Source organism: Brachyhypopomus gauderio, unplaced genomic scaffold (genome assembly GCF_052324685.1).
Source record: "Brachyhypopomus gauderio isolate BG-103 unplaced genomic scaffold, BGAUD_0.2 sc43, whole genome shotgun sequence".
NCBI lineage: Eukaryota > Metazoa > Chordata > Actinopteri > Gymnotiformes > Hypopomidae > Brachyhypopomus > Brachyhypopomus gauderio.
Genome location: NW_027506869.1, coordinates 793,718 through 807,869, shown reverse-complemented (window position 1 = coordinate 807,869; position 14,152 = coordinate 793,718). Strand labels below are relative to the sequence as shown.

Genomic DNA, 14,152 nt, shown 5'->3' with positions numbered 1-14,152 from the left:
TAATTTGATAGCCTACCCCAGGGGTTGGCAACCTATGGCAAGGCATAATCACTGGCACGCGCCACGCTGGACCAGCATCAGCAAAAAAAATTAATAATAAAAAATCTCAGACAAAGAGCACGATCCTCCAATCGAAATCGCTCCTCAACGCTCTGCACTCCCGCCACAGACCCATGTTTAAATAACCCTAACGGCCGCATGGCGCTGCGTGTGACATAAACCGCGTCAAGGTTGGATTATTTATTATGGATTATACTTTTGCGAGTGACCGTAGCACGCGACTCCGCACACCTCACACGAACCTGCGCAAGCGGTGGAGGCGTTTATACTTGGCGATCGATCACGATATAATGTCCATTTACACCTCCCCTTCGCTAACAATTTACACTCGCCACACAACCCCCCTCCCCCCGTCAACAATTTAATCTCTCCCCCCCCCCCCAATTTTATTTGATAGTGGCACACATTGACTAGACATGTTAAAGTTGGCACTCCATGTCTCAAATGTTGCTGACCCCTGTCCTACCCTGTGTTTTAGCCCATGTTAGAAGTCTTTTGTGACTAAATAAAAACACGTGAACCTGGTATTTTTTACACTCATTTTTGCCGCTGCTCTCGTCCGTTCCATGTTGCAAAGTATTATAATGAACCACGAGACAACCTCTGTTTTAAAGACTCTTTTATTGAAACCCACAGGACTGCAGTTGGACCTTGTCAGAACGCTAGAAAAAATAAACAACTGTGATTATCTGGCACTATTCAGAGTGGCCAACTGATAGTGTAGATTATTACAAAAATTCCATGCATTTGTAACTGTTTATTGTGTTTTGAAAAGTAGTTCAACTTACCTGTTTGTCCTAGCATGTTGGCAGCCTCTGGCAGCCCAGGGGTTTGTGGGGTTTTGTAGTTGAGGTTGTGTTGCAGGTGGAGCGTGCCATTTCGGATGTTTGAGCCGGGGGAGAGGACCTGCTTTTAGGGTTCTGGTTCTAAAAGGTCATTCCATCATGAATGTTTTATTATGAAATGTTTTATATTCATATTAAAATATTGCTTAAATAATAAAATGTTTGATTTAATATAAAATGGAAGAAGGTCATTAGAACTGGTGCATTTTAAGTCTTACCTGCGGGCGTGCTGGTCAGTGGTTGAATCCAAGAGCTAATGTTTGTAAAAGGCAGAACTCTGATATAAGAGGGGAGCTGACTTGAAATGCAGATGAGTGAGGGCCTGGTTGATATGTGTTGATTGAGTTGATTAGTTTGTTAACTTGTTTTTTTTTTTGCATTCTTTATTAATGCTCCTCACGTTTACGGATCTGCCTCCATCTATTGAATCCATTGACAAGACTGTCAAAGTTTTTTAAATTTTTTTTATTTTTATGAATTTTACTATATTTGGCATCACCTGTCGCTGTACCCCCGTACACCAGCAAACAACCCCCACAGACCCAACGGGAAGGGTCCAGAGCTGTCACCGTGACAGATGTAGTGATGTTCGGAATAAGAACTAAAAAGCAAATGACAAAGTGCTCTCCCTACTTTCTTATTTTTGGGAGAGAGGCCCACTATCCTTCAGAGATCCCCGAACATTACAGGGTTAAGAGTACATGTTTCATGTTTTTGAAATTAAAATTAAATATTGAAACCAAAAAAGCACACTGTAATATTACATTTAAATGTAATTGCTGAATGTAAATTGTTTTTCCAGATTGACAGCACTGTTGAAGAGGTAGTTCTGAAGAAGTCACAGAGTGCGCACTAAAGCTAAATGACATTCTGGCCAACGTAAAGGGAAACTTGGAGAAAAGTACTGAAAAAATGAAAAAGAAAAGGCAGCAGAATTCATCGCTTCCCAAATTTAGTGGGGGACAAGGTGTGGAGGCTGAATGTTAGAAGCCAGCAGAGAAAAGGAGGCAAGCTGGACCCAAGCTACTTGGGACCATACATCATCACAGCACTTGAAGAGAAAAGTGCTAACCTTGAGGATTGCAATGGTCGTGCAATCCATAAAATTAATGCTGATCATTTGCATCATCATCAGGAGGAGACTCCACGTGTTCCCCATAAGCTGCAGAAAGCCATTCTGGCTGCTACAAGCCCCACAGTATCAACTGTCAACTCTCCAGCCCCTGTAATCCCTGCTGCCTCTCCAGCCCCTGTAATCCCTGCTGCCTCTCCAGCCCCTGTAACCCCTGCTGTCTCTCCAGCCCCCGTAACCCCTGCTGTCTCTCCAGCCCCCGTAACCCCTGCTGCCTCTCCAGCCCCCGTAACCCCTGCTGCCTCTCCAGCCCCCGTAACCCCTGCTGCCTCTCCAGCCCCCGTAACCCCTGCTGCCTCTCCAGCCCCTGTAACCCCTGCTGCCTCTCCAGCCCCTGTAACCCCTGCTGCCTCTCCAGCCCCTGTAATCCCTGCTGCCTCTCCAGCCCCTGTAACCCCTGCTGCCTCTCCAGCCCCTGTAACCCCTGCTGCCTCTCCAGCCCCTGTAACCCCTGCTGCCTCTCCAGCCCCTGTAATCCCTGCTGCCTCTCCAGCCCCTGTAACCCCTGCTGCCTCTCCAGCCCCTGTAACCCCTGCTGCCTCTCCAGCCCCTGTAACCCCTGCTGCCTCTCCAGCCCCTGTAATCCCTGCTGCCTCTCCAGCCCCTGTAATCCCTGCTGCCTCTCCAGCCCCTGTAACCCCTGCTGCCTCTCCAGCCCCTGTAACCCCTGCTGCCTCTCCAGCCCCTGTAATCCCTGCTGCCTCTCCAGCCCCTGTAACCCCTGCTGCCTCTCCAGCCCCTGTAATCCCTGCTGCCTCTCCAGCCCCTGTAACCCCTGCTGCCTCTCCAGCCCCTGTAACCCCTGCTGCCTCTCCAGCCCCTGTAACCCCTGCTGCCTCTCCAGCCCCTGTAATCCCTGCTGCCTCTCCAGCCCCTGTAATCCCTGCTGCCTCTCCAGCCCCTGTAACCCCTGCTGTCTCTCCAGCCCCTGTAATCCCTGCTGCCTCTCCAGCCCCTGTAACCCCTGCTGCCTCTCCAGTCGCCGTAGCCACCGCAGCTTCCATCTCATTAGAAGCCAATCCTGATAAATGTATGTTTGTACCATGTTGGAAAATTATATGTGTAAAAGAATGCTAATGTATATTTTAACCACAATGCTCAAGATTGGAAGCTCATATATTCTAATCAAATAGCTTATCATAATCCTTATATAATTTGACCAGCCTTAAAGTATAAAACAAATTTATTATATTAATCACTCTATATATTTTTGCTTACATTATAGTATTAACTAATATCATCTCGGGGAAAATCCCAGTTGGCTGGAAAAAAGTTATTGTGGGATTTAGGGAAAAACAGGATGGGCTCCTCATGGGTGTTGGGTTGTGTTCTCATATGGATATTATTTATGGTTATTTTATTATTGTTGTTCTTGTCAGACAATAATTAATCTAAATCTTATTAAGCACTTTTATTTTGACACATAAGGACACTACAGAAAATAAAGTTTTTTGGGGGGGTAACCATCTGTTAAAAAGCGGATTGCACTGTTCACTTGACCGGCTGCTGCCATGTAGTGAAAATTGGGAGAAATAAATACACTACAACTAGAAGAATGTCTGAATGATCTGCATTAGCATCTTTATTGGTTTCTTGACAAAGAAAATCTACTCCTAACTGAGATGGAAAGTGAAGAACACGTTCAAGAAATCGCTACAATGGGCTCATCATATGATGGAAGTCTTAGACAAATAGTCTTTGTCTAACGGGCTAAGTTGGGAAATTCCAACAGAGACCGGGACACACACACACACACACCCAGAACCATTATAAAATAGGAACAGAAGCGGACTGGTGTTAGCTACACACTGGGTGACACGAATAGGCCTAGGCTGTCATTTCTGTGTATTCTCATAGATATTATTTCTTGTTTGTATTAGCTTTAATAAATAATTAAAAGACAAGACTGGTGATGTTCTTTTTGCATCAAACGGACATGCTGCGCTAGGACGGGAGGAGAGAAAGCGCGACAACTGAAACTTAATTTATGTATATGAAATTCTGGATTCATGATAGTGTTTTGTAACGCGGGAGTACAGGGAGGTACTCACCGCGTATCGTGAGTGAGTGAAAGGTGGACTCAAGTGTCGTTTAACAGCACAACTGCGTTCGTCAGAAAAGAACTCGTATGCGAGAGTTAAAACACGAAACACAACCACAATAGAATAAACGAAAAAAAAATGTAAATGTGCCACATTTTTGTCAATTGTGATTTTTACACCCCAATCGAAATTTGTCTTCCGCTTTTAAATAGTTTATAAAACTGTAGTTTATAAAACATCATCACTTCATTTACCATTAGGCCTAAGGTAATGATAACTAGTATGTTATTATACATAATATTTTTCACATTTACTGAACCTGAAACTGAACCTCCTTACATACATCTTTATTAAACACATTAACTTTCTTGTTTTGATTCATTTCTGCCAGGTCATGAATGCATACATGCACCTTCTAATTCAAGATTTCAACAACTCCCCTGAAAAAGCTATGGCCATTGACACTCTTGAAGTGTCAAATATCTGGAAACACAAGAGGGCAAAAGTGAAAGTTAGTGGATTGCTTTTTTTATTATGCAATACTGAACTGATTTTATATTTTGTGGCTTGATAATACTTTTAACTACTTTTAAAACTATACTTCTGCTTAACAATCAAAGTTAATCCATAATGCCTTAAAGGATCAAGGCTTTCATATTGGTTTTGCTCCCAGGATTAGAGTGGTGAATGTAAAGATGGTACTTTTTGTTGTAATCCCATTTAATTGGGATCCGCTTTGAGTCCGCTCATGTAACTATCAGAAAAGACACTACTTTGAATTTCAAAAATGTTTAAACCATGGTCACACACATGTTTACGAATGAGAGAGTAATTTTCACGTGTTCATCCTATTTCAAGCATTTCAGTTCCACTAATTACCACTAGAGGGGACAAGGGTTAAGGAATGTTACCATCTTGCTACCATCTATTTCTTAAAGTCCCTATATAGTCCCTATCTGTTAAGGCAGAGAGGAAGGAATAGGTTAAAGAATAGGTGTTCTGTGCGGGCAGTGACTCCCGTATTTCGGCATGGAGAGAGACATGAAGTAATGTTCCTTGATCCAGTATAGCTTGCATGAGAACACAAACCCTTCACAGTCCTCAGGGTCCCTACCATAGACTTTGGGTTTTGTGCGCTCACTGGCCCTGGTGGCCGAACTCACGGAGAGGCCCTCCATGCAGCGGATGAGTTGGCCAGGCAGACTGGAGTCCTCCCAGACCCTGCTGCCCTTTTAGGGCAGCCATCTGGACTTTTGTCGGGTCAGCTCGGTTCATCCACCACACTGAGCTCCCCTCAGGTGGCTGCACATTCTGAGACACCGTCAGGGAGGGAGCGGGACGCGAGTGTGCATAAGGACCATCCTTATCCTCCATAAAGGCAAAGGAAACGAGCTGGCCAAGCTAGATAATAAGAAGGAAGTAAACACACTGGCAGTAATGACTCAAAGCACATAGAGGCTGCATAGAACAGTAATAACCGACTTTGTCTGTTAAAAGCTTAAGCACTCATCTCAATAAGTTTAGTTTCAGAGGATATAGTGCTACAATACGAGACTGTGTGTTTAAAATCTTTTTTAACCCTTAACTTGTCCTGGACTATGTCTCCAAAACCACCCAGCAATCTGCCATATAGAAATGAATCTTTGTACAAAGTGACAGGCCAGAACAAACAAACCAAAGACTTCATAGAAATTACTCAGCAATTCTGGATTTGATAGCTTTAAGTGTTTTTTCTTTTTAACTAAAACGTACCATGCTGTCAGTAGAACATGCAATAATTTCCCAGTATTGTTTATGACAGGGGATTTCAACCAATGGCCACGTCCGGTTATCTAGTTAGAACCTCCCTCCCTTGCCCACCATTTCCGAAAAACATTTATTTAGCCATACAAATTACACAATTTAACCAGCTCAATGAAATGACTAATCTTGTTGACAGATCAGTGGATTTAATTTTATGTACAAAGAACATGTATCTTCACTGTTATTTACTCAAACTCTACTAGCCACTCATCCACTATTATGTTTGAATGTGAACAGGATGGCGCTAGATGGGTCTTCTAACATTAAACGTATAAATGTTGTAGGAGAGAAGATGCATTAGCACCCTCTAATGGAATATAATTAATTGCTCAAGATTACCGGCTAGCCAGATTCACTGCTATTGCTGTATTTTCACATGTTGAATGTTTAATCTAAAAATAGCCTCCCAAGGTTGAAAACCCCATGTTTATACGCACTGCATCAAAGGCATCAGAGCAATAGTGCAACATGATGCAATATAATTGCAGCTTTTGTTCTCGTGTTATTTAAAGGAAGTTCAGATCTTGACTAAGCTTATTTTTTAATTTTCCCAATGGCTCAGCAATCTCCAAAACCCTAGCACTGAGGCGACATGGTGCCGTAATAAACAATAAACAAGCCCCTACGGACTCGTTCAGCCCGGCCTCGTATTTTCAACATCACTCTCCCAAGCTGAGAACACAACCTACAGAACTGTGCAGTCATAGCCTCTGCAGATAAGGCTGTTTACCCAGTGAGGCTGGACGTATCTCTCTGCCCCTCCGGAGCGGTATAAAAGTCAGGGTGCTCTGTAGCGATCAAGCACTTCAGCAAACTGATATTCAAGCCCGCGGAACAGAAAGCCACGATGAAGGCCAGACTCCTACTGCTGATGATGCTGCCACTCTGTTTGGGTATTTCTGACAATTACAACTTGCTTGGCTCTCTCCATCCACCAATCAATGGATGCTTGTTAACTATAGGTTACTGACAAGCAATCAGATAGGATGCTTTGTTGAAAAGTAGATGCTCTAATGGTGTAATTTGACATATATACCAACCGGCATGCTGGGATAGCAAAGGGTAATTCATGACTTTGATTAGTCAGGACGTTGCCGTACCTTTTGCAGCGGACCATGAAATCCAGTGCTATGGGGAGGACTTCCTGATGCTGAGAAACCAGCTTCTGCAGTGCACAAGCAAAGTCCCACAGGCCTGCTACACCAGAGGTAAGTACCACCGCACCATGCTTGAAGCCAGGTGCTACTTGAGGCAAGATCTAGTAGCAGCAGTGGACCTGCAAATACCAATATACTGATGTAGTCTCTGTAGAGTACACGTAGAACTGACATATGGTTTGTGGATGTGTCCTCTTCAGTGTCTGGAGAGAAGGGATGTATTAGACTGGAGTTCTGCCAGAGACCAGGCTGGACGTGTTGCACAACAAACCACTGCAATGTCTAATTTCAACGCCAAAGGACCAGAATGAAATGCTGTTTAAACAAAAAGCAAAACTTTGGGAGGTATTTCATTTCTGTCGCTCCTGTAAAAGCACGATGCAGAATAATAAATAATTAATTCCTATAGCGGTGATGAGTCTCTAATGTACTGAACATAGGGTAAACAAGCAACATGACATTTGTTTGAACGTGGTGCTGTGTGCGTGTGTGTGTGTAGAAAACATTCACATGGGGTCCAGGAGGACAGACTAGCATTGCAGGCTGCCAACGTTCACGCACCACAGACTTTGGCCGGTTAATCAGAGCCGTGCTGCTCTGGCGTCTGTGCCCGATTTCACACGCCCCTCCTGTATTACACATTTCAGTACAGAGTCCGTTCACTCTCCCTCTTTACTCCCTCCCTGTTCTGTTCGTTCACTTTATTTACTTCTCGATCTACCTTCACTCATTTCAACTGCAACCTTATCGGCTTGTGGGACTGTGATTCATCAGCAGTGTGCACGTAAACATTCATGCACCAGCACAAGCACATACACCCGCGACCCAGCAAACCAAACAATTAACACTGCTCGAGGACAGAGGGACCAGACTGTGTTTAAAGTATCATGTTCATATCGCTCCTCGATGGAATTGAAGATGAAACCATGGTCAGATAGCACCAAGCACTTGAGGACTACATACTGGTTTGAAGAATGGAAAAACATGAGGGTAAGAATTGTGGTCATTTTTATAGTAGCAGAGTATGGACCTTATTTCAAGACAAAAAACTTTCTTTTTTCTTTTTTAATGAATGTTTATTTTCTAAAATCTTCAGTATTTTTCTGCCCATAGACAGGAATGCATGAAAAACAGATTGGCTCAAACATTGTTACAAGAAAAGACAAGGTTCATATTTATTGACATGTCATTTTAATCAGGTATGATCATCACTGCCATGGTTTTCACAACCATCTTCATTCTGTTTGTCACAAAAGCTATATGTAAGCTGACCACTCCCCATGCACTTATCCAATGAGGATTTGATCAAACAACTGGCAAAGCATTATGGGAAACCGAGTCCAGAGTTCCTAGTGTGAAAACAATCTATCTTGGAATCCTGACCAGTCCAGAAGAGTTGTAGTTTTCCACTCCAGTTTGCATTGCTTCCCTGTACTCCCCCCCAATACCCCCCCCCCCCCCCCCCCCACCCAAGCCAAGTGATGTATACAAACCCATCTCATACAGAGACGACTGTTGTAGGAGCCCTTCAGAAATACAGACCCTTAACAAAACCAAAAAACTAAATAAAACGAAACAAAATCAAACCCTCCAGTCACTACAAAGTTGGAAACTGCCTGACTGCCGGCTCATTGAGGAGCTGTCAATGGACACATCCAATTGGATGAAGGTACTACTTATCAACATCTACCAATATAAAAACAAAAAAACAAAAAAACAACCACTTCTTTAATAGAAAACTAGTACTTTGTACCCAATAGATGCTGTCCAATCCCACATTTCCACAGAGGACACACAGCAAGGCCACTCGACAAGTGACATTCAGAAACAATCCTGTCACATGATCCCCTTCATCAGAACTGTTATCTCACTGGAAGCCAAAATGAGTTCCAATCAATCAGGGTCCCGGAGGCACGCTATCAAAATGTATCAAAAGCTTTGTCAAGTTCAGAGGGTCCAGGAAGAGACCCCTTCCCCCACACATACAACCCCCACCCCTAAAAAACACACGTCTTAACTTCTGAGATCTTGTCCCAGTTGTTTTTTTCTCTTGTTTTCCCAAGCAAAAAGTCTGAACTACCTCCCAGGCACATGGACCTCAGAACTGTCCGAACAGTAAGTGACTGAGCTGAGTATCTCTTCGCCAAGGTGTCCCGAGGAAAGCACTACCCCATACACACAGGAAAATGACTATAGGTCCAAAAGAGCCAAATGTAAATGTACAAATGATGTTTGAAAATGGAGGCTTGGGAAGCATGTCGTGGTGCTCGTGAAGGACGAGGTGTTACTGTAGAGCTCGTGTGTCGTAAGGGGGCGTATTAGGGTTCCACCCTGAGCGTGAGAACAGTCTTGAGCTAAAGCTATACAACAGAGGTGAAAGCGGGTAAAAATCTGTCCGTAGAAATTTTACAGAGGCATTTCTGCACGAACACGGAAACTGCACGTAAAATAAGAGAGGCCACAATCCAAAACGGCCATTGCAACGAAAAAACGGAAAAAGCGCAGAACAGCTGCACACAGGTGGCGTTGGCACCGGTGGCCGAGTGTCTCTCTGCCTTTTCCACGCCGCTAATGGCACACTATCACACTCAAGCATGCACTTTATCTACCTGTAGAACAGCATCGAAAACACGAAACATATCAGGGTCTAAAAATACAGCCTGTACATGCCGAGCACGGCCGAGAATCCCCTTCGGGACACCGTGCATTTGTCATTTGCACACCCTGATTGGTCAATCCCACAGCAGGCGTCCGGATGTACTTAAACCAGGGAACGCCATATTGCAGGTCTACTCTGACCTTCGAAGGAAGCTCGCCAGCACGTCTCACGCCTTTATTTACATTCGGCCCAACCACAACTAGCCCTTTGGATCCCGCGGTGCTGCTCGTGGACAGACCGTGCCGCCAGCAGCAAGCCTGGGTCCTGGGTTGGGTTCACGGGAGCTGATCTTTGGAGGACCGAGGGAGTCTTCCACCATGGGTCGGGATAGCGCTCGTGAAAATGACTTATGATGCATTTCTGGGGATGAAGGGGAGGAGCTTAGCCCCCAAAGATGGGGGGGGATGTATTGGGCCATAGGCAAGCAGGAAAAACAATTAGGAAGCACCTCCTCATGTGGAATGAAAGATGAGAATACACCAGTCTGTACACACACACACACACACACACACACACACACACACACCACACACACACACACACACACACACACACACACACACAGCCGCATCCATTTAAGACTAATTTAATCTTTTCCTCAAGATAAAAAATAATAATAAAAAAGCCAATCAGTCTCATGAACAGAGCGGCAACATGTCAGAATGAAACCTAAAACAATAGGGTCTGACAGACAGACAGACAGACAGACACACACACACACACGGTCATCCTGAACACAGGCTAAAAACGCAGCAGGGAGTGTGTTGGAGTCCATGGGAGAGGAGCGGTGCTGGGGGAGGTGGAGCGACCGGCCAGCCCTGGACGTGTGCAGGGTGGAGTTTAGCCGGCCAGCGGAGCTGACCTCATGGAGCTGGACAGATCGGGGGAGACCAGCAGAAGACGACTTCAGACTCCTGCCTACGGAGACCTGCACCTGGAGGTGGGTCAGGCTTACACACCTGTGTGTAACGACCCCTCACTGTTCGTAGAAGAGTGTGTGTGCGCACGCATCTGTGAGTGTGTGTGAAGCTGCATCTACAAACATGCATTTCTGCTCACAGCTGTTCTATGAAATGGCCATGAACAGCCTTTTCTGTCTGGCGTGTTCTTGCTTCATCGTGCCATGCTCAAACCCCGTGCAACGCACATCCAGAAGAAGCTAACGGAATCAGCGAGTGACTCAGGAGTCTGACCCAGGAGAACCTGCCTGGCATCTCCAATAATCTTCATGGCTCAGGTACAGATGCTATGCAGGCATTTCACAAAATGGCTTTAAGCCCCCCCATTCACAAAAACATAGTGAATCTTTTTTTTTTTTTTTTTTTTTTTACTTTTACAATAACATTAAAGATATCAAGCTACTTTGAATAGTTCTAATTTCAACAAAGAAAGCTCTACTTTGCAGTTATGATGGCTAATATTAATATGAATTATATTATTAATATGAATTTATATTTTACCCTACGTGGGTGTGGATACTGCACCACTAAGAAGTGCTGATCATTTTATCTTTGTGGTGTGTGTGTGTTGGGGAGTTATTTTGTGTAAATAGCTTAATATCTAATAGCTCTAAATTTCATGTGCACCACGAGAGTAAATTTGGTCATGGTTTTCAAAAGAAAAAAAAACTACTACACCCTTCTGTGAGTAGAGGTTACGCTTGGTGAGGGGTGTGTGTGTGTGTGTGTGTGTGTGTGTGTGTGTGTGTGTGTGTGTGTGAGAGAGAGAGAGAGAGAGAGAGAGTTGGAGTGAAATTGCATTTGTGGTAGTGTTTGTGTGTGATTGAGTGTATACAGGCATGTTAGTGTCTGTTTCTCCGAAGGCTTTCATCGATACACTCCAAGCAGGAATTCTTCCGGGCAACAACCATACTTCATTCATTTGCACCTTTTCTCCCTCTCAGATAAACAACAAACACATAATAAAAGAAACAAAGAAATAACCAGGGAAAAAAGTAAAACTGAGGAGCACCTGCTTTTAACGCTCCAACCACCGCTGCATGGTTGCAATGACACACTGATGCCTCCGGGCGGAGCGTGGAGCAGGCAATTGAACTTTTAAAAGAGAGAAAAGAGGCCTAAGGCTGTTATCAGCTCGCCATCGACCTTTATGAGGGCGGACCGAAGGGCGTGCCCTCGTCACTTGGCGTGGCCGTGTCATCGCTAGGCTCCAGGCTGTCCTTGGGGCTGACGGTGCTATCGGAAGGGGGCGTGGCCTCGTCCGAAGGGGGCGGGGTTTCGGGCGAGCCCTCCTGCTGTCCGTTGGGAGTGGGCTCCAGCGACTCCGTGGGCGTGGGAGGCGGCGTGTTGGCGTCGGGCTGCGTGACACCTATGGGCAGGGAGGAGGGCACGGTCGCGGGCGTGGTGGGCGTCCGGGGGATGACGGGGGTGGGCGGGGCACCCCGCGGGCTGGAGTTGTGCAGGACGGTGTCGGCGAGACCCAGGCCGGAGTCGCTGGGCACCAGGGCGGGCGTCTTCTCCACCAGACGCCACTGCATGATGCTGGTGTCCTTGCCGCCCGTGGACACCAGGTGGCTGTCGCAGTGCAGGAAGCTCACGTTGGTCACGTGACTGCTGTGAGCACTGTACTTATGGCTGGGCGCCTGTGTGGAGAGGTGGAAGATTAGGAACATGACGCCACTTCTACGCTTAACCTTCGCAGCGGGCACTCGGGCTATGCTCCGTCCCGGCGGGGCTGACCTTGGGTCGGGAGCAGGGGTACTGGAAAAGGTGCACTTTGCAGAAGTCGTCAGCCAGGGCGATCACCTTCCTGTTGTGAGATCTGACCAGCGCGTTGATGTCTGTTCCATCTGAGCCCTCGGGCCACACTCCTGTTCCACAGGACACACAAAACACAGTACATGCCGTCAAACGTTATTTACCACAGTTTCCCACCAGGGGGCAGGCGTCTACCACTTAAAGGGCTCCCACACGTGCACATAAACAGCTGTGTGTGTTCACGAGCACAGATATATGCAGAATTTCCTCGTGTTTGACACATGACCCACTGCGTTCACTGTGGGCCAGGTGCGACGCACTCGTGCGCTGCTGAAACCAGGACGAGGGTGTCGGTGAGCGTCTGTGCCGCTGCGATACTCTGCTAGCTCGCTGAGGTGGAAACAGCAAATCGCTACCGAGCTATTTTTTATTTCCAGCCCAGCTCGCAGCTCGTCTCTGTGGGGGCAGAGGTGAAGGACTGGCTACCCCAAATGTGTCTGCTCACCCCCGCTCTGTCGCAGACACGAACAGACGGCCACGCTCTGGGAGTGCCGTTGACCACGGTTTTTAGCCGTTTAGTCATGCGAGATCCGGGACGAGAACAGCATTATGGCTGGGGGCAGCTATGTTGTATTAACGTTGCTTCACAGTGTAGCATGATGCAATGTTAACAAATAAAGATTTATAAAAGTAGAAAATATAAAAGAAAAACGATAGAAAAATGTTCACCAAGACCCTGTGATTGCCCATTGATTTGTATATGGCGTTCGTACAGATTTCCATGTTACTGTACACACTTCGCAGAGAGCTATGCTTGCAATCGAAACCTTCGTAATGATGTCATATGCAAATAAGCCCTATAATCAATCATGATGTTTTGTGCGTATCCTAACAAATCCCCCAAATTCTGCTATATACTACAGAATCAATGTTCATGGTCCACCAAAGATGGTTTTGGGCAAAACAACGCAAGCTATACATTCTTTAGGACACAGGTGCAATATACACTAGATTTGTACACTAGATTTCAGATCCCCATCACAACATACAGCCGGATCCCTCACACAGTCCCACACAGCCGGTACTGACCAAAGACGTGGAACCCCAGCACGCAGGTGTACGTGGCCCAGTCGATGTCCTTACACTCCGAGCGGTTCCGAATCAGCTTGCAGCCGTTTGGAATGTCCCCTGAAAAAACACAGAAGAAGGACTTGCTGACGCTGGTGGCCGTCAGGCTGCACTAACTGTGTAGAAGCTTCACAAGCATTAAACAGGAGGAAGTTCAGGTCACATTCATGCCAGCGTGAGGGTCACAGGACTCACAGTAGAGGATTTCATAGTCTCCTGAGTTGGACATGATGAACTTGTTGTCGGGGGACCAATCAAGATGCGTAATGTAGCTGGAATGTCCCTGTGCACACACACGCACACACACACACACACACACAAAAGATGGGTAAGAAACTAGACAAACCTATCTATTTTTCAGGACACGTGTGTCCTAATCATCATGTGAGCACTGCAAGTGCAAGCTCACGTTATGACTGGCCATTTCTATGTTTTCCATGCACACTTGAATGATCGTTTCCTCTCCTTCCTGCTTCCTCAAACTCAATTAGACCAGCGGAGCTGATAAGGTCCCTCCAGTCCAGCAGCCGGAGGCTCTTATGACTGACGGACATTCCCTCTTAGCCACTGCTCGCCTGGTTCACTGCTCTACACCAGCCCCCGAAGCAG

General features: G+C 46.0%; 3 protein-coding genes across 6 annotated transcripts in view; 2 read left to right on the top strand and 1 right to left on the bottom strand.

The window, feature by feature from the left end:
* Window positions 1-1,990: 1,990 nt before the first annotated feature.
* Window positions 1,991-3,999, top strand: LOC143485911 (uncharacterized). Its single transcript, XM_076985597.1, has 2 exons — window positions 1,991-1,998; window positions 2,078-3,999. The coding sequence occupies exons 1-2, from the start codon at window positions 1,991-1,993 to the stop codon at window positions 3,060-3,062; spliced, it is 993 nt and encodes a 330-aa protein (XP_076841712.1). The 3' UTR covers window positions 3,063-3,999.
* Window positions 4,000-6,340: 2,341 nt separating this feature from the next.
* LOC143486003 (uncharacterized) lies at window positions 6,341-7,445 on the top strand. The gene is made up of 3 exons (XM_076985773.1): window positions 6,341-6,775; window positions 6,992-7,090; window positions 7,240-7,445. The coding sequence occupies exons 1-3, from the start codon at window positions 6,730-6,732 to the stop codon at window positions 7,323-7,325; spliced, it is 231 nt and encodes a 76-aa protein (XP_076841888.1). The 5' UTR covers window positions 6,341-6,729; the 3' UTR covers window positions 7,326-7,445.
* A 741-nt stretch (window positions 7,446-8,186) lies between these two features.
* Window positions 8,187-14,152, bottom strand: part of eml4 (EMAP like 4) — a 50,557-nt gene continuing 44,591 nt past the window's right edge. For all 4 annotated transcript variants that reach the window (XM_076985770.1, XM_076985769.1, XM_076985768.1 and 1 more), the window contains 4 exons: window positions 13,739-13,826; window positions 13,505-13,603; window positions 12,398-12,528; window positions 8,187-12,300 (listed from right to left, as the gene is read on the bottom strand). In XM_076985770.1, coding sequence (XP_076841885.1) covers window positions 11,806-12,300; window positions 12,398-12,528; window positions 13,505-13,603; window positions 13,739-13,826 — 813 coding nt within the window. In that variant the 3' untranslated portion in view covers window positions 8,187-11,805. The remainder of the gene's footprint in view (window positions 12,301-12,397; window positions 12,529-13,504; window positions 13,604-13,738; window positions 13,827-14,152) is intronic.